General features: G+C 43.5%; 1 protein-coding gene across 3 annotated transcripts; it reads right to left on the bottom strand.

The window, feature by feature from the left end:
* Window positions 1–508: 508 nt before the first annotated feature.
* Window positions 509–20,231, bottom strand: BNIP2 (BCL2 interacting protein 2). Of its 3 annotated transcripts, XM_079953460.1 has the most exons (11): window positions 20,107–20,231; window positions 15,176–15,303; window positions 12,316–12,380; window positions 11,098–11,262; window positions 9,332–9,508; window positions 9,135–9,237; window positions 8,474–8,605; window positions 7,111–7,197; window positions 6,922–7,020; window positions 4,659–4,694; window positions 509–2,085 (listed from the first exon to the last, which is right to left on the bottom strand). In XM_079953460.1, the coding sequence occupies exons 2-11, from the start codon at window positions 15,223–15,225 to the stop codon at window positions 2,037–2,039; spliced, it is 963 nt and encodes a 320-aa protein (XP_079809586.1). In that variant the 5' UTR covers window positions 15,226–15,303; window positions 20,107–20,231; the 3' UTR covers window positions 509–2,036. The 3 variants fall into 3 exon arrangements, with proteins under 3 accessions (XP_079809586.1, XP_079809587.1, XP_079809588.1); XM_079953461.1 differs by lacking the exon at window positions 4,659–4,694; XM_079953462.1 differs by lacking the exons at window positions 509–2,085; window positions 4,659–4,694; window positions 6,922–7,020; window positions 7,111–7,197 and adding an exon at window positions 7,313–7,537.
* Window positions 20,232–20,362: the final 131 nt, after the last annotated feature.

The raw sequence follows: 20,362 nt of genomic DNA, 5'->3' as shown, positions 1-20,362 counted from the left end.
CGTGGCTGAATTCTGATGCTATTTTGTTTTGATTGATACAGTGTGCATTTATCATATATATTATTTGCATTAATATATGGTATATTGTTGTTCATTGCTTTTAGGAGCCTTGAGTTAAAAAGTGGTATCTAAATAAACAATACCATACCACGAGTTTTTCAGATTTCCAAACAGCAAGCGCAACAGTCAGTGTATAACGTCCATCTAGACATAGGTTTTCCATTCTGCAAAGTGGCTCCTCTGCCACCTGAAATAGCAGGCATCGTAAGCGTCAACACAGGAAAACTGTCCTGCAATTCCTTTAGGTAACTCTTCCCCACTCCAGGATAAAGGGAGAAGCAGCATTCATTTCCAACATGGCGCCATTACATTAAGACCCAGGGTGCACAAGAGCCTCTGATAAGTCAAGGGATCTTGACAGTAACTCACACCTACCACCACTTTAACTGTGAACACATACTCTGAAGAGTGCCAGAACTCTGTAAGAAAAACACCCAATTAAAACGCATTGTCCTTTTTGTAAAAACTCTATTTATTGACTAAGTTCATACACTGACACAAGGGCGGCATTTCCAAGTAAACAGTTTGGAGACAAAAGGGTGTTTTCAACGGTGTTGTGAATAAGCAAAAACTTTTTAAAAAACCATGTCTTCCATGGTCAGCAAAGTGTGTGTTAAGATCTCTGCTACAAGGCAACTGCTTTGAGGATTAACCTATAGGAATTAGTGCATATGCTTAGGTCTGCAGTTTATAGATCCCGCCGCACAAGCGCAGCCAATTTCTGCACACAGGTGAAAAGGCTTCAGAACATGCAGAATTTATATACATATAGAGACTCCTTTTTTAAAAAAAGTACATAAAGTGAATTTAGTGCTTGTGAAAGGTGCATGGGAGCCTTTTCTGGCCACAAAGCCTGCTGGCTGGGGCTGATGGGAGCTGTAAGCCAAAGCACCCAGCGGGGGCCCACAAGCAGCAGAGGGCTGCCACCAAGTACAGACTTGTGCCAAGCTTTCCTTCTCCACAGCAGGCAATTCACCACACCAATCATATCCTGATGCCAACATGCTGTGAGTTTCTCCAACCTACATTACTGGTGAGCAAGAAAGCCAGAGTAACATCAGGATATGAGAAAAGGTGTACTGCATGTCATGGAGGGAGGGGGGACTTCAACACTGCAGGAGGGGGGCACACCATTTGGGGGCAACAGCCCTGTGTTCCTTACAAAATGCAATTCCAACCTTGATCTCTAGCTTGACTGGAAGGCACCTATTGTTCCAAGGGTGGTTCACCTCTACCAATACGGTTCTTTGTACCCAATCTGGAAATTAGGGCTCTAACACATGCACATCTAAGCATCCTTAGTTCCTTGTTTCAGAATATCCATCTGTTTCAGAAGCGCAGCCATTCCAGACCAAATATAAAAAGCCCTCTGGCCAAAGAAACTAAGACGACTCAGGCAGTGTCTTTTTGTGTGCCAAGGACACCTCTGCAAGCAGGGTACACCCAACATGGGAAACAAAAGAACTTCCGTGTTTATGCAAGAATCAATGAGGTCATGTTGATTTGCTTTTCTTTAGGTCTGGCAAGTGTTTGACCATTTATAGGAAATTGCCATGCACTTTTATTATCAAATAAATGAAACAGTCATTTATAGCATGGCTTACCTGCGAGGGTTTTGCAGATAAACATTATAATTGTTTTGAGAAGTCATAAAAATATATATTATCTCTTTCCTTAACATTTAAGCATATAAATATTTACTAAGCATCATTTAGGATTAAAAAAAAACCTCATGGGTGCTTCCTATGATGCTTTGCGATACTGCAGTATAGAACAGGCAGCTATTAAGTGTCAACGTCTAGCCTGGACTTGAAAATTCATTCAGCAGCGAGTAGTCCATTAGGTAAAAGTCCAGAGGCAGGCAGTTCTCTTCCTCCTCCTCCGTACAGGTTTTGATCATGCAAGACGTCATTCCATCAGCACTTTCTTCAGTCTTGGTTGGACTCCAAAACACACCAAAAATAAAATAAAATACTTTACTGTTCGGTCTTCTGCTCCTGTTTCCCATTAAGTTCTTGGTCAATTCTGCTCATCAGACAGAAGGGGGGGGGGGAGGGAGGGAAATGTTAAACTCTAATTACAACCAGGGTGTAGAAATTTAAAATTCTTTGGCGGGGGGAGAGTAATGCTTACTACTTTGCAATTGCAGCAAAACTGTTAGGCACAAGTAGAGCAGCAAGTTTCCCCCCAGAATAATGAATTAGAACTTATAAGGAGAATACAATGTGACTTTTTAAAAATGACAATTAACAGGAAAATGAAAAAATAGATCACAATACAGTAAGATACCCAGTGCTTTTTTTCTTTAAAAAATGTTTTGGTGTACTCTCATTTTCCTACTCATATTGAAATGCTGCCCCTCAATGAGGCCAAACTCAGATTCACAAAATGTTTGGGGTATGTGTACCCCTGCGTCCCCCCAGGAAAAAAGCAGTGAAGATACCACTTCATTTATCCTCAATTTATTCAGACCAAGACCTACAACCACACAGAACTGAATCATTGCACGTGACCCTACTGAATGAAATCCCTAGTAGTTTGTGTATAATGACATCTCTACCTGTTAACTCAGCATGTACTTGGGGTCACTGAGTTTGACTCTTGTGGCAAACTCAGGTTGGCCAGCATATAGTGGTGTGAAACGTTCCTTACAGTTAGCATATCTAGATGTCTAGGGCTCCAAGAAAGTCAGCTTTATAAAGGGTATTTTTGCCTTGAAAAAAAGCTCTAATTGCTTAATTTACTGATAGGCAGCCAATGAGGCATGCCAAGTTTTGGAACTGTTGCATCCATACTAAGTTTCTAACCAGTCTTGCTGGGACAGGGCTGCAGCTCAGTGACAGAGCACCTGCTTTGCATGCAGAATCGCAAGCATCTCCAGATAGGGCTAGGCGTGTCTTTTGCCTTAAATCTTAAAGAGCTACTGCCAGCCAGTGTAGGCAATACTGACCGAGATGAGCTAATGATTTGATTTGGTGTGAAGCCTGTTCTCTTCCTCACATGTATTTCCCTCTCCTTTCCACAGTTGGTGGTGAAGTTTAATATTTAAGTTATGTCAGAGGTCTTCCAAATATCAACGTTTGGAACCCTTCACTGCTCCAAGAAAATGGTATCAAATCTCTTATTCCACCTCTCCCTGGTTTAAGCTATGGTGAAGAACCTCCTCCTCCACAACAGTGGGAAGTTTATTGGGGCTCTGTGTGTCAAGTCAAAGGCCCAGTTTGCATGCAGCATTAAGTCAAACCATGGCTAAGCGTGAATGCATAAGCATGCAGATACTCCCATTAGAAACTCTGGCCGCTCTGCACCTTCCCAAAAATCAAACCTTAGCTGCAGCTCATGGTTCATCAGGAGAAAGACAAACTATAAGCACAGGTATGAATGCAAATGTTATGAAAAACCATGGCTTAGCTCAGGGCTCCACCACAGCAGCAGGACCAGGAGACAAGCAAAGCAAAGCACCTGTGACCTTCCCTTGAGTACACTCACTCTCAGCCACAGCGTGACATGACATGCAAACCGGGTCAATGAATGGCAGTTGTGGAGGCAAAGACCAACACAGCAAATGAGCAGTGGATTTCAGTGAGCTCATTTTAAATGTAGTCCAAGTTTCATTTTAAGGGGAAAGGGCAGCACTGCTAGGCAGTTCAGACACCAAGAGCTGAGCTTTGCCTCAAAGCAATGCTGTGCCTGATGCAAAAACCTTGCATCAGACTGGCTGCGCAAATTCCTTCTAATGCTACAAAGGGTTGAATTAAATATGGGAAAGCATCTTTGCAATCTGTTTCAGAATCCTGATGTACACATAGTCCCTTCCCAGGTTTATCCTTTTGTTTTGTGATATAGCTCTGAAGAGAGAGTAGGTCTATCTTGCTAAGTAGCAGTTTGCTCCCTTCTTTGCAAGGGAACAACCCCTCCCCCCCCAAAAAAAAAATCTTCACAAATAGGCATTTGGAATCATTATACAGCATGGGCACATTCTGGATCAAGTGAAATTGTTAGTGGCAAGAGTAGCAGTTGGTGCTCTGGATTGGACAATATTTTGTGAAGGGAAGAAGATACATTTATTAGCAGGCCATGCACTTCTTGAGCACCGGAGAACCCCAGCATGCATTGATAAGACAAAAGAAAAAGACATAGCAAATACAGGCAGCACAAAGCCCTCTTCCCCTTTATGGTGTTCAGCCAGTTTAGACTGTGACAATGCAAATTAAAGCAATTTTGAACTTCAGTGACTGCTGAGTCACAGTCACTCTCCACCTAGAATTAAGAATGTATTTTGCAGCAATTGCTCTCCAACTTCCTAAAGCGGAAAGTTGTTGTAGTTCTAGGTTTGACAATTAGCACTATAATTAGACAGCAAATGCTTTAGCCTTTTGGCTACTCGGCTTCCTTCTGAAGCAATGAGCCATTTGCACAACATTATGTGAACAGCACAGCATAAGCTAGCCAGAGACACCCACACACGCGATGGCACAACGGGTGCATGTTCATTCATACAAGCAGCAGGCAGCCCAGCAAGCCAAATATATCCCAACATTCAGCACAGTGCAAAGTTGGCTAGATTAGATACAGCCCTGATCAAGATGTGCATATACCTTTTGGGTTTCTTTTTAAATTTTTCTTCTTCATACCTTAGTGGGGAAAATGTTTTTTTAGTAAATAAGATGCAGTTCCATATACCAGCAAAATCCAGTTTTGAAGCTAACAGCACCTGTCTTGGGCAAGGGCTTTACGCAATAATGCTAAGGTGAACAAAAGTAAAGGCATTTAGTTTCTCTGTAGTAAAAGTACTATGCCTGCTGCAAGATCGCTCTGTGTGTGCCTCCCTCCCTGCATGAAAAGAACACTCTGCTCCAGCTGCCGGTTGGAGTGAAGAGATGAGGGGAGGCACACTCTGCCCTCTGCCACTGGGAGGCTGAACCCCATGTCCTAAGAAGGCCATCATGGCAAGGAGACCAACCTGGTCCCATTCATTTGGCCAGCAGAGGATGAGCTACTCAAAAACTTTCCTCTTCCCTCCCTATTCAGTTTTCCTTTTGTGTCATGTCTACTAAATTAGCAGCCTTGTGTTTTTTAATGTATGTGAAGCACATAGAAAGTGATAGGAAACACTACTATTATAAAATCCTTATCACATTTGTATCCTGCTCTTTCTCCAAAAAGTACCTGGGCACCCACTCCCCTTGTGAGGTAGATTAGGCAGAAAGAGAGTGCTTTGCCCAAGGTCATCCAATGAGCTTCATGGCTGAGTAATGGTTTGAATCTGGGCTAGCCCAGTCTGGCAACCAAGAGAGCCATTGTGGTGCAGTGGTTAGTTACACAGCAGGAATCTCTCAGACATATGCTCTTATAACAGCCTTGGAAGACGGGGTGGGGGTGGGGAGTCACTAGGAAACTGGCACAAGCAAGTCTCATTTGTAGGATCTTCCAAATTACAGTTCCCATACCAGATCATGTGCTGCCCAGCACTGTTTAGTCAGCTTCCCTGTTGGTCACTTTAAAACCATTAAAACAATCCTAAGAGTTTTGGCGTGTGTACGTGTCGTGTGAGTCAAAAGTAAGTACAGACCATCAATAAATAAGCTGTCAACCTCTGAACAAACAGAGGTAATAAACAGATTGTTCTATCTTCTCTGAGACCTGGGCTTTCTGACCCAGGGCACCCCCACCCCTACCATGCCCACCCCTATCACCCTGTCCCAGTTGTGTTTCTTGGTCACACTAAGCTACCTTTGCACACAAGGCCAAAGAACCAGTGTTTTCTAAGTCCCCAGGTGTCTTTTAGGTTCAAGGAAGTTCATAAGGCAGTATCACTGGGTTATTAATGAGTAATAATTCTGTTAGTTTCTTGAGCAGAGATCACAGTCAGTGGAGGGCTTTTAAAGCCTTGGGCTTTACATAGCTTACCAACCCTAAATCATATACCTAAGCAGCACAACATTTTACTGCTGAACTGAGATAGAGGCCAAAGTCCAGGGGGCATGCCAGAGGCAGCCCCCAAGTCCTTCTGCTCCCTCTGGAGAAACATGTTACCCTTCAGATGTGGCTGAACAACAACCCTTGTCATGTCTGACTACCAGCCATCCTGACTGAGGCTGCTAGGAGTTAGTCTAACAGCATATAGGAGGTGTATAGCTTCCCCACACCAGCTCTGGCAGTACTACCAATTGCTGTGGGACATAATTATGCCTCCTTGCACATAACCCAACTTATACTGTACCTTCACTTTGACTACCAGCTGCACTGGGAGGAAATATTGGCTGAGGCAAGCATTTTAACTTTTTCAAAACCTCAGAGTGCAGTTATATACATGTCTACCCAGAAGTAAATCCCATAGAGTTCAATGGAGCTTGTGCCAACCAAGTATAGGACTGGAGACTTGGGGAGGGAAGCTGCAGACCTCATTCTCCACTGGAAGAGGAAAAGATCTACTGCTTCTCACTGTAGTGGCTCACAACACCACCACTGCTGTTGGCACAATGGTGGTGCTCCGACAGTGGTAAGGCTGAATATGGGGTGTGTTGTGGACATGTCAGAGGTGGCAACAAAGTCACAGAATCATAGAGTTGGAAGGGACCTCCAAGAGTCATCTAGTCCAACCCCCTGCAATGCAGTCACAGGATCCCAAGCCCCTTGTCCCTGGACACAATCACACGTGCACAAAAGGCCCTCAACTATGCCAGCTGGAATCACTTTGGGACACAGGGGAAAACACTGCTCCTTCAACCTCATAATAGCCACTGTGAGCTGGCAGGGCTCTTCATATAGCGGTGTCTGTTTCCTAAAAGTTTGGATTGCTCTGATACTGAGCATTTATGCTTCATTTTTGGGATTATGAACATGGAACAAGCAACCTACTGTTTTATGCATTCAGGTATGCCAACGTATTCCATGGGGACAAGTTCAGCCAGCTCTGCCAAAGTAAAGACATATCTGATTTTTTGGCTGAATTTTGAGCTAGAAAAAAGAACAGAAAAGACACTGTTACTGTTGAAATGCTAAACATACCAGTTCTGGAAAAAATGAATTAAGTATTATGGGTGTTACCTAATAAAAGGTTTTGTGATTGCCAGAAGTGTTCTAATGAACCAGGAAGGATGAACTATTATTAATGATTTCAGGTTTTTCCTTAACCTAAAGTTCAATCAAAATATTAAAAAGATGCAATCAGCAAGAGAAGCAAGAGGAAAATAACAAAGCCTAGATACTAGCAGACACTGAACGTTGCTAGTGCTCTACTCTAGGTGTAAGCCAGAAAGAAACTCCTAGTGAGTCTGGGATCAGCATTAGAATTAGACTAAAATAGCAAAGTCACAGTTATGCTCAGGTGATCTGAAGAGACAATGAAGGGGAGTGTGTCCCCATACCTGCAGAGACAGGCTCTTGCCATGTTTCCTGGGCAGGAGATAGGAATGGAATGGAGAGCCATTCTGGGACAAGGGCAGAGGTGAACCCATACACCTGCATCCTCAACCTAGTTGCCAGAACAAAGGGGGGTGTCAGGGACATTTGTTTTGGGGGGCTGTTTCAGGCCTCCAAACTGGAGCTTAGTCACCCTGTTATCCAAGCTGCTGAAGGAATGTGAGACACCTGCCTAGCAAGACATGCAAGATGGACACTAATGACATGTAGTATCCAATACGACTTTTCCTTCTAGGATAGAGAACAGAAACAATTCTATACAGTAGCTTATAGAACATTACAGGTTGCCAGATTCCTGATTTCAGTTCTTTCATATAAAAGACTTCATGGAATGCTGCATGACTACTAAAAATCTAGTAAACTCTATGCACCATCTGTATCTTCAAGGCCATAATACGGTACATCTGAATAGTGTGATGGAGATTATGCGTTGAAATATTTTAGTTGATATTTTAGATTGTAAAAGGCTATTTTTATCTATTGATTTGTTTTGCCTTGTGGGCTTATAGCCGAATAAAGTCTTATCTATCTATCTATCTATCTATCTATCTATCTATCTATACAGTAGCTCAGTGAAAAAGTATCTGCTTTACATGCAGACGGTCCCTTGCATCCCCTTGGAGGGCTGGGAGGTTCCTGCCTTAAACTCTGGAGAACTGCTGGCAGTCGGTGTAGACAATACGGAACAACATCCTGGCTCAGTATAAGTGGCTTTCTAGGTTCTATAGTCCACTCTTCTGAAAGTTTCTTCAGAACTATGCTCAACACTGTGTAAAAATGGGCTCTACCACATTTCCATAGAAGGTTTCTTCTCTTCATGAGAACAGGCCACCTTAAGCACCAACGCTACTTCTGCCCTGGGAGCATGGAAGCCAAATCACAAAGGATGTGACAACGGAGCTTTCTTACATCACTTGACAGAAGTAAATAACACTTTAAAAGAATTGCCATGTGTTATGCAGTTGGCTGCATCTCAAGTTCTTCTTACCTCCTATCAATCTGTTGGTAACACTTCCTGAGCCAGCCTAGACTAGGCATCTTCCTCCGTGTTGTTGCACCATTTAGGTAAACGATCATGTAGTTCTCTGCTACTAACAATTCTAGTGTGCCAATAACATACCTGTTTGGGGGTGGGAGGAGAGACAGACAGTGAGGTTTCTTGTGCTATCTTCCCCTACCTACTTTCCTTATGGCCACTGCATCCCTCTCCTGCGCTCTGTTAATCAGGCAGCAGTTCCTTTTAAGGAACATGTAAAACTGAGTCAGGAATGAAAGCCAAAATTGTATTTGTAGTCTCAGAGGTCATCACTCACGCGCTTGGCATGAAAAAGGTCTCTAGGTATTCCCTGGCATCTCCCAGTGAAAAGGGTAGGAGGACTTTGGAAGAGCTAAGGCAGAAGCTTCTTCAGGTTGGGTTAAGGAAAGATCATCATGAGAAGAGGCCTGATCAATCAGACCAATGGCCTATCTAGCCCAGCACTCTGGCCAGCCAATGTCCCTGCAAGAAAAGGCCACAATGGCCCTCTCCTGCTGTCTGCTTCCACCTCCACCACTTGCAAGCATTGTGCCTCTGACATGGGAGGAAACGCAGGGATCAGAGGTCTGACTTGGAATAAGGCAGGTTCATGCATTCATCAAGTACAACTCACTTAAAGAGATTATCCATTAAGTATCTGTAGTTTGGCTGCCCGCTTTCCGGCATGAAGCAAACTGCAAATACAACGATTGCATTTAACCCATCACCATAATAACCTAGAAAGAAGAAGAAAAATCTAATTGTTATGCTTTTTCTTCAGGCATCCTGCAATTCTTTTTTTGGGGAGTGGGGGACTGTCGCTATTCTCACCTCCATGACTGATAACTTTCTTATATGGCTCAATTGCCTTCATATCCACCCTGTGATCTTGTTCTCCAATCCGGAACATCCGCCATCGCCGTTCCTCCTCTTTTTCGTCTGATGCTGCATATTCTTGTAACGATCCTTTTTGAATCACATCTGTAGTTTTCGGCTTTGGAAGATCATCTGCCCAGAGATTTTTGTTTTTGTTTTTAAAAAAGGAATTACAATACTGTTACAGTGAATCACAGATCAGACAAAGTAGGTTCGTTGCTTCCCTGTATGCCCAAAATCTTCAAAAGTTCTGTGCCCATTGTATTGAAGGAAGTGTCAAGAAACGTATCTACAAATTGTTTGGGTTGCATTTTGACTAAGCAGTTAAGCAGTGATTGTGCCGAGTTGCTTTTAAATGGAAAGAACATAGCTGTGATTCCTTTCCAAACCCATAAATATATATTGAAGCTTAAACAACTAGTCCTCTGATCAGATAAGAATCTATTTTGGTAAATCAGAGCTGTCGCCTGTAAAACAGACCACAGTCTTGAGGTGGATATACCTTTAATCAGGCAATGATTACATATATGCAATAGGTTCAATACAACACTTATTTTGATATTCCAAATCAGTTTGTGGATTAGGATAATGCCCAAACCCTTTGATCAGTAGACAGCCCTAGATATCTACCCTTCACCTATTATTTCCCCATTGATTTTAGTGAATCATCTCAACACAATGATTAGTGGCAGACATGCAAAATAGAGATTTCAATCCAAACTAAGCAGGACTTGGGAAGTGTCCTGAAGAATACATCATCCTCACGGCTTTGTCAAATTAATTTCAGTAACACAAACCTTACCACAGAGGTGTGAAAAAACTACTGCAGCATGTTAGTAGTTTGTTTCCAAGACAGAGTTGTTAATGGAAACTATCCTTCCAGGAAAACGCAGACAGCCGCATTAAAGAGAAGAGAAAAGACAGAAACCTTATTCCAACAACGAACAACTCCAGCCTCTCTTCAGCCCAGCGAACTGCTAAGTCTAAGTACGTAGAGCTGCGAACTTCTCACCCCACATTTGAAAAGCTTGTACAAATAAGCAATATGCCACCACAGTCATCGGCTGCAGGATAAACCAAAGCTGAAGTCTAGTCTCTTGCTTTGAGCAACTGAATAACTTTGAAGTAAAGAGGCCCCTTTCTGAAATCTCTACTGAACCATTGGTACACAATTGATTCAAGAGCTATCATCAGTGTCAGTTTTGTACCAGCTGCAAAATCCTGTGCTGAGCAAAAATAACTTCTGTTCCCCTTCATATCAGTAGCATTTGTTTATAAATTAAACTAAAGACGCCACTAGCAGCCTTGAAGCGAAGCAGTAGCTATGTCAGTTTGAAAAAAACAAGCATAAAATTACAAAACAACTAACTACCACCTGCTTTTAGAACTTCCACCCTATACAGCCGGCACAGCAATGCCCACAGTGTCCTACCCCAACCTGACAGATGTGAGCAGGCTCTGGTTGCTGGGCCCTTAGATTCTAGCTTTTAAAAAAAGCAGATCACACGATCCAAAGTTCTGCCCATGCCAGCTGTACACAATTTTATATGGAGGACTTTTATCATCCTTGCAAACAGGCCACAGCAGGCTACAGAAACCAGCAGCAATGACCAGAAACCCAGTGGGCCACCCACCATACAGAACAGCTCCACTGATCAACAATGCTGACAAAAGAAACAGAGGAAATACATATGCACAAGGCTTAGATAGTCAAGTCTTACCTTCCCATTCAAACTCATTGCTATTTTCAGACGGTGTGTCCATATCGTCCAGATCAATATCCCCGCTCTCATCCAAGTCAGACAAAACTGATTCTTCACTGCAATCCAGAGTTAAGTTTATATTTGGAGCCAATAGTTTCTTCTTAACTTTGTTGCCATTCACTTCTAATAAATTGAAAAGGGAAGTTTATTCTACAAGAAATGTTAAAGCCAGTGACGGCCATAAACCCCCACCAAATACAGATTAAGTTATTAAAAGAAACAGAATGATGAAAGCATACTCCAAGACTATGTAAACCAAACTCAAACATTAGTAAGTGAAAACTTTTTTAAACAAACAGCATAAGCATTATGCTACAGTTTCAACCGCCCTTTTTAAAGAGGTGTAGCTAACATACTGTGTATAGTTCTGCAAACAGTTCATTATATACTAATGCAGTGCTGAACTAGATGGAGCAACGGTCTGATTTAGTATAAGGCAGCCCTCTATGCTCCTACTATCTGACAAACAGGAGTCACTCAGAAGAGTGAGTAGTGGCCTTCTGTTACAGTTAAACAGTCAAAACTTTCCTACGTAAAAAATAAAAAAATAAAAAAAAATGACTGAAGATTGTCCCTTAAAGATCTGAACAAATAAATAGTATCTTCCATCCTTGAATATTTAATCCAGAGCAGTTTATTTTCCAGTTTCATTTTCTGTCTGATTTACCCAGCATCAGAAGTGGCCAACAAAACAGAGGGGGGCCACGGGGAATGCAGGACCACAAAATGGTGCAAGTATAAGTCCGTCAGCCACCCATCAGTGGAGAAAAGGCACTTGCCTCAGCCACCACTGCACTTGCTCTCAGAGAAAAGCCATTTGAACATCTCCTCTGTACTGATGGAATGGGATGATAGATGCCCAACCCTGTTTTCAGGAGTGGGGGAGTGACTGATGTAGAGGAGGCTGAGGCAGTGCAAACAGGAACTGGGCAGGAACAGCAAATAGTTTTCAGGCATTATTGATTTTTAAGGGGATATTTACCTACAGCTTTACCAAGTTATGGGCACAGTGACACCTGCAGGTCCCACATGGGTGACCCCTGGGTAAGAGTAGGAATGAGAAACCTGTGGTCCCCCAGATGCTATTGGACTCCACCTCCCATGCTGACCAGGGATTATGTGAACTGAAGTCCAAAGTCATATGGAGAACCATATATTCCTTTATACTAAACTTACCAGGTTGGTCCCCTCTTTCAGCAGGATCTGACATATCATCAATATGGTCATCTTCTGGTAGAGGTCTGGGACAGTAAAAAACAAAGAGGAAACAATGAGGACTAGTGCTCAGTAGAGATTGGGGGGGGGGGGACCCAGTAGAAAAATCTTTCCTCACCCCCCTCCATCTTTCACATCTCTATCAGTGCCCAATCACTTCTTACACAGCATCCAGACACCAGCTTTGGGTGTATCTGTAGCTGATTGACTGACTGAACCCAAAGAGTACTCTTAATGGTTCCTCATCATCCTGGGCCTGTTGTTGTTCAACATCTTAAAAAACCACTTGGATGAAGGAATTAAGGGGATGCTCATCAAATTTGCAGATGACACCAAACTGGGAGGGGTAGCTAATGCCGCAGAAGACAGAATCAGAATTCAAAATAACCCTAACAGACTGGAGAACTGGGTGCAAGCTAGCAATATTAATTTCAATAGGGACAAATGTAAGGCTCTGCATTTAGGCAGGAAGAACCAGATGCACAAATATAGGATGGGGGACCCCTGGTTTACTAGGAGTACATGTGAAAAGCATCTAGGGGTCTTAGTGGACCACAAGCTGAACATGAGTCAATAGGATGGGCAGCAAAAAATGCTACTGCTATTCTGGGCTGCATCAAGAGTAGTGTCCAGATCAAGGGAAGTAATAGTACCACTCTATTCTTCCTTGGTTAGACCACATCTGGAATACTGCGTTCAATTCTGGGCACCACAATTTAAGGAGGATATTGACAATCTGGAACGTGTGCAGAGGAGGGCAAACCAAAATGATCAAGGCTCTGGGAACCAAGTCTTATGAGAAATGGTTGAAGGAGTTGGGGATGTTTAGTCTGGAAAAGAGGAGACTGAGGGAGATATGATAGCCATCTTCAAATATCTTAAGGGCTGTCACATGAAAGTTGGAGCAGGCTTGTTTTCTCCTGCTCTGGAGGGTACAACCAGAACCATTGGCTTCAAGTTATAAGAAAGGAGATTCCAACTAAGCATCATAAAGAACTTTCTGGTGGTAAAAGCTGTTCTACAGTGGAACAGACTCCCACAAGTGGTGGTAGACTCTCCTTCCTTGGAGGTTTTTTAGCAGAGGTTGAATGACAATCTGTCATGAATGCTTTAGCTAAGATTCTTGCATTGAATGCTTTAGCTAAGACCCTTGGGTTCCCTTCTCACTCTACAATTCTACAAAATGTGACGCAAGCCCCAAAGAGTTAGCAACTGGGATTTAACCAACCCTTGTGGGAGTCAGTGAGCAAGCTAGGCAGGCCGTCTGCTAACACACCGAATTGTGTGCTGCAGAAAATTCAGCCTGATGAGTCACAGAAGGATTCCTATTTTTTAAAAAAAATCATAACCTGTACCTAGATGGCCCATCAAGGTGGCTGAATGTCTGCACACTGGCATTCCAACTCTAAGGGCTAAAGAGCTGCAACAGCTGGTGAGCAGCTTGCATCAGCCTTGGCAGTGCCAGACCATCCTGCAATAAGAAAGCATGTCCTGCCCATTGTATCAGGTGAGGAGAGTTGCAGGGCAGGGCAGAAAAAAGAGCAGGGAGGGAAGGATCTCAAATGAACAAAATGAAATGGAGAACAGTCTCCAGTGCTCAGTGGTGCAAAACTCTTAATTGTAGGTTAGCATGTGTCAGGGACTCAGCGGGAGCGCAGGGAGGAGAGGAGATGGAAAGCGAGGGGGAGCAATCCGAGGGCAGCGTAGGAGAATATGACAGCAGCCCGATAGATTCCATGAGCCTCTCCAGCGAATCGGAAGATTCACAGAAGGGGGCGCCGATGGGCAGGGCAAGGGGTGACCCAAGGGGGACACCCCAGAAGCAAGGGGCCAGCGGGGACTCCCAGAGCACCAGTTGCAAATCAGGACCAGCTTCCCCACCAGAGCGTAGTGGGGGGGAGGAGTCCCAGGTGTCAGAGCCCACATATGCACCACCAGCGAGAGAAGATGAGTCAGGGTGGACCACGCCTCCATCGGAGAGCGAGTTAACGGTTAAGAGGAAAGTTGCAGGCTGGGCGCGCGCGCCAAGTTCAAAGGTACAGGCGAGCGGCACAGAAGGTAGCCCGGATAGGGAACCAGGTCCTAAAGCCCGCCGGAAGGAGGGGCAAGAATCGTCAGGGTCAGCGTCAGAGGAGTCGAGGAAGGATGAGACCCTAGCGGGCAGGAGGGCCCAGAGGAGAAAGGAATTTAGGAAGAGGTGGAGCAAAGCGAGAGTCTTAAACTGGTGTGGAGGGGGAGGAGACTCAGACAGGACTTCGCCGGTCTAAGCTCGGGACGTAGAGCTGCACGCTGCGGCTTTGAAATGGAGACTGAATCTCAATAAAGACTTTTGTACATAACTACAGCCTAGCGTTGGTCCTCTGTGAGCTGGGACCTGGAGGCAGCTCTGACAGCATGCTTTGGAGTAAAACACTCCTTCAGGACCTTGAAAAGTTGTAAGCTCTTTAAAATCTCAAGACACAGTTTGAAAAAAAAAGGTAAAGCAAAATTTTATTACCTCTATGCTGAACCTCTGCAGTCAGGTTCAAATCATGTGGCAATTGTGTATATGTACACAAGACAAGAATGTATGTACAAAGATAAACTGCACATTTTTCCTGAGCCTGCTTTTGAAATAATATAATTTAAATTCATAGCTGAATATGTGAAATATCCCCAACATAAAAAGAGGGCAGAAGATGAGGCTTACAGAGCCATATGAACACACAGGAAGCAGCACCTCCCTTGGCTACAACTGACAAAGACCTTTTAGGGACAAGCTAAACTCCACTTTCTGAAGAATATGTTCCAGAGCAAATCAAGCCCTGCCACAGCTCCTTACCTTGGAAAATCTTCATCTTGCCACTCTTCTTTAAGTTCAACTCCTTCCATCCTCAGTGTCGCCTCAATGGCTGATGCAGATTCTACGTGATCCAGAATTCCTGCTTCGTGTTAAATCTTAGGCAAGAACTGCAAAGTATTTTGAAAGTGTTTGCTCAGCAACTGAAATTCCAGTACTCACGAGCTGATCTATCTTCCTAAGAATCAAAGCTATAAGCAGATTGATTGATTGATTGGTTTATTACGGCCATTGGCCCATATCTAAAAACAATACATCAAAATTTATCCATAAACAATACAATTTAAACAGTTCCAAGTTAAAACACCCCTATAAAACCAATTTTACTTCAATTGAGTAAACTATACACAATAAGCTCCCTCTATGTCAACCGCGATTCAAATCCCTCAGATTTTGGGGGATATGCGTCTTAGTTCTGGCACTTATTGATGGTTCTTAAGTTTGGCTAAGCTGTCCGAGTCATACAGTGATCCATTTCTCCTCTTATGAAATAAGACATTAATCAGGTATCTAGCGACTGCAAGGGATCTACTTGAGTCTTCGTCGTTTAATAAGTATATTATTTGGGCTTCCTGAGGTCTGTCAGCTATTCTCGATAGATATGGGGCCAGAAACTTGGACCGTGAAGCCGAATGTATAGGACAACAGAAGATTATATGATATAACGATTCTATAGATCCACTTTTACAGTCACAGAGGAGTGAGATCTGTCCGTTGGAGAGTCTGTTACCCAACACATTTGATGGGAAAACATTGAATCTAGCCTTTATAAAGGCATACCTGTGCATCACCACAGATAAGGTAGTTAAATAAGATGGAAGCTTCGTTGGTGGTGTTAAGCCAAGGTTTATTGGCGAACAGGTGCCACCACCTGTCGCAATATTAAATTGTAAATCCATCTCCTCTAATTTGTGAGTTATAATTCTCTTGGCAGAAATTAAATCCAATTTTAGTAGTTCAGATGGAGATAGTCCTAAGGACACAAGTTTCCCATGTATTATTTTTGCCCAAGGGCTAGGGAAGTCGTCTCTCCAGAGACACTGTATCAAGTGGAGATTTGGAAGTTTATGCCATAATGCCAACCAGTAACAGAGGATGCATTTCCATAATGTGGTTTCTAGAGCTGTAACATTTAGTTCGAGACGTATAGCAGTATTGCTTACACACCTGGGTAATTTTAGCAACCTTCTTAGCAGCTGGTTTTGGATTACCTCCAATTGGGTTAGATTAACAAAGGACCCCCATATTGGGATTGCATATGCTACTGTTGCAATCACCTTTGCCTTGAAAACTTTTAACTGATGGAATATGGAAAGCCCCATCTGAAAAGAAAAAACGCAGTAGCGCAAAGGAAAGGGCTTTAGCTCTATTTAATACATATGCCAGATGGACCTTCCAGCCCATGTTGTATTGGAGAAGGACTCCCAAGTATTGAAATTTAAAGACTTGGTCAATGGCTTTTCCGTCTATTCTCCAATTATAGGTTTTTCGACTCTTGGTGAAAATTAGAACTTTGGACTTGGCATGATTAATTGTAAGAAAATTTGATTTGCAGTAAGCATCAAAAATTTTCAGTGCCCTCCTAAGGCCTACTCTTGAGAAAGATAGGATCACTGCGTCGTCTGCGTAGAGTAGAAGGGGGCAACGATATTGGGCAAGGCGGGGGGCATGAGTAACATAAATGAGAAACAGGAATATGAGGACACAAATTTGAGGGCAAAGCAAAGAGGCCTGGGTTTGTCTGAACAATACCATAACTTACTACATATTTTATGTGAAAGTTCCCTAAGAGTGGCTTTATGCATCTTTTTCCACTTTTCATGGTAAGCTCCACTATCCAGGACGTACTACGTATGAAGGAAGAAACTCACTAAGTAATACCAGTCCTGAAGTATGGAGGTATTTAAGTAAAGGCAGTTATATCTTTAAAGTTGGCCAAGACTGCAGAGTTGAAGGGAATGAGGTCCAGCAATGCTCAGAAACCAACAATATTTGAAGCCCCTTCCTAACTGCTCACCTGAACTCAGTTGGGGAAGACATTTTACTGTGCACACTTTGGGAATAGATAAATCCACATATATTTTATTAAGACAAACTTCTCTCTTTTATGATTTATTGTGGCAGAACCCATATATAAATATTACATATAAAGAAGTTAACTTTTCCTTGGATAATATTCTGGCTAAAAGAGGGATATCATCCCTTTCCGTTAGTAAAGTCTGTGGCTTATATAATTATGATTTGGCAACATATACCTCCCACATTACACTGGCAATATCCCAAATGCTCTTTCAGTAGAAAAAGCAGCTTCAACAGTTCTACCTGCTGTGGTCAGTACAGTGACATCCTTTTACAAAAGACCAGACTTCCCTGCAACTGTGAAGGATTACCATCCCACCACCTCCAAGGGACCTAGAGAGCCTTGGTCACCTGGGGCAAAGTCAGCCAACCCACCCCAGAATCCAGAGATTTGGATTCTGCTGCCACAGAGTGATTTGAGCGTCTCCGAGCAGCCTCCTACCTCCCCACCAGCCTTTCCAGAGGAATTGCCTTGGATACTGTTATGATAAGGCGCTTGGGCAGCTTCAAGCAGTGGCAACGGCAATGAAGCTGACACACTCCTTGGAGGCATGGGTTGCCAGGATAAGTCTGAGGAAGGTAGGCTGGCTTGACCAGTAGGCTAGGCAAACAAAAGACAACCCACCTCCCAAGGAGAATCCCCAATAAAGTCCATTGGCTTTGCAAACCTTGAAGGAAAAAAATTCTAGCAAGTTATGCACCCTTTCGTTGTTTAGTCGTTTAGTTGTGTCTGACTCTTTGTAACCCAATGAACCAGAGCACGCCAGGCACTCCTGTCTTCCACTGTATGCACCCTTAGGAGAACAGTTAAAGCTGCCAACTAGGAAGCCAAGCTGAAGATTTCGTCATTGCTCAACTCCACCCAGCACATCACAAGCAATGTTGCCTGCAGTTGACAGATAGTGTTTTGGCTGTGTGCCTTACAACATATCCCAACAACTTGTTGCTTAATAAAACACTCACTTAACAGCCTCCAGGAACAAAGAACACAAAGCTATAGCAGTGAAATAGCAAGTTATTCACGTACTTTGAATATATGATGTGCGAATTATTTTCCTTTGAGGATCACATTTAATTCTTCACAATAAAGTCACAATAGCATTGGTGGTTATTCCTAATAAGCCATAGGATTTTGACATTCTGAACTGAGCTAACTGCATAGGCTATCACAGACAAGGCTATCAAGTTCAGTCACATTTAACACGGATAAATTATTATAGCTTGAGTTTTTGTACAAGATTACAGAAAATGCCATTCTTAATATTGCAGAATTTCAAAACTCATATTGAAACTCATCCTAAGAAGGCAAGATATGCAGAACAAGTCACTTTGGCTCAATAACTGAACAACATATATCCTTTCTTGTGACACTGGACAAGCTCAAAAGGCAGTTAACTATGCTGAAAAATACACATCACTAATCCCACAATTCCCACCACTGCTAAACATAGTTCACTGCAGAGTCATGAGATCTCAATTTTACCTTTATTTCTACATTATTTCCATTAAAAGTCAGGTTTTTGTTCCTTCCTTCTTAAGCTGCAGGGTTCCCCTGCCCCATTTCTCATCTATAAGATCACAAAATCCCATTCCTTTGTTTATGCAGCAGAATTGCATACAACCCCTGTCCCGCCCCCATGTTCACACTTAAACTCCCAAGGAGCTCATTTTACACAAGCTTAATAGCAGGCCCTTTTCAGCTCAGCAGGTCTTACTTCCAGGTAAGCAAGCTTGCACAGGATCAGGCTATGTGAACACATAAGAATATAATCTATGGCTTTCCTAACTGTGGATGGGTATATTGTTTTTGTCCCTTTACCTATGCTACATATTTTTGTGTTTTTATATTGTAAACTGCTCTACGATCCTCAGCTGAAGGGCAGTATAGAATTTAAATAAACAAATAAATAAAATGAACTTAGGACTTCAGTGAAAGCTAATCAAGCCAATATACGAACCATAATTATTACTGGAGATTGTTACAATTTTATCCCACCTTTCCTCCAAGGAACTCAAGGTAGCTTACATAGTGCCCCCCCCAAAAAAAAACCTGGTGAGGTGAGGTTGCGAGTGTGTGACTGTCCCCCAAGGTCACCCAGTGAGCTTCATGACTGAGAGGGGATTTGAACCCTGGTGTCCCAGGTCCTAGTCTGACAATCTACTACTTATTTTCTCAGTGCTCTTGGTTAGAACATGGGGAGGGCTTCTTGCTGCCCCGCTCAATTCCTGTTCAAAAGCTTACATCTGCATGCTAGGGTTGCCACCTGTCCTGTATAATACAGGATTGTCAGGTATTCCAATGAAAAATGCTACATCCTGTATTGTTACAGTTTTGTCCTGTACTTCAGGTCTTCTCTCTCTCCAAGTGCACGTGTTGGAAAGGTTGTGGGAAAGGTCATGTATTTATTTAAGCTCTGGGTAGCCAAGCACAGACAGATTTACAATTTCATGTGTGCGCGTGCCTGCCTGACGAAGTCCAGAGGGGCGTCCTGTGAGGCTGCAACAGACTGAAGTCACTTCAGTAACAGATTGGGGGGGGGCGCCCCCAGCCGCCCCACCCTGTCCTGTATTTTGCCATAACAAAGGTGGCAACCCTACACGCTTCCTAGTTTTATAAGTATTTCAACGAATAAACAGATACACGTAAGCAATGACAACAACTATCCAGATTATTGGGGGGGGGGGTGAATGTGAAGCGACAGAGGGAGCCCCCCCTCATTTCCTGCTCCGAAGCTTCTGTGCGCGTCAATTTCCCTTAACCCCCCCCCCAATTAAAACCCCCTCCAGGCGCCCCATCCCATAATATCTCCACAGCCTCCCGCCCCAATACTCACCAGTCCCCCTCCGTTCCGGCCCGCCTTTCCTCGCCCTCCCCCCACAGATGTTCCTCAAGGGACGACCCTGCCCCGGAAGCAAACGCCACCGGACAGGAAGCGGCGGCGGCGGCGGCGGCGGCGCCACCAAAAAGCGGACGAGGCGAAGAGAAAACGGGGATTTTTCGACTCCGCCCACTCGCCCCGCCCCGGCAGACGCATGCGCGGAACACGCCCAAGCCCAGCTACGCGGAATCTCTATGGTGGTCGAGCGACG

Source organism: Podarcis cretensis (genome assembly GCF_951804945.1).
Source record: "Podarcis cretensis genome assembly, chromosome: 14".
NCBI lineage: Eukaryota > Metazoa > Chordata > Lepidosauria > Squamata > Lacertidae > Podarcis > Podarcis cretensis.
The sequence above is the reverse complement of the archived record's forward strand: the minus strand, read 5'-3'. Positions and strand labels throughout refer to the sequence as shown.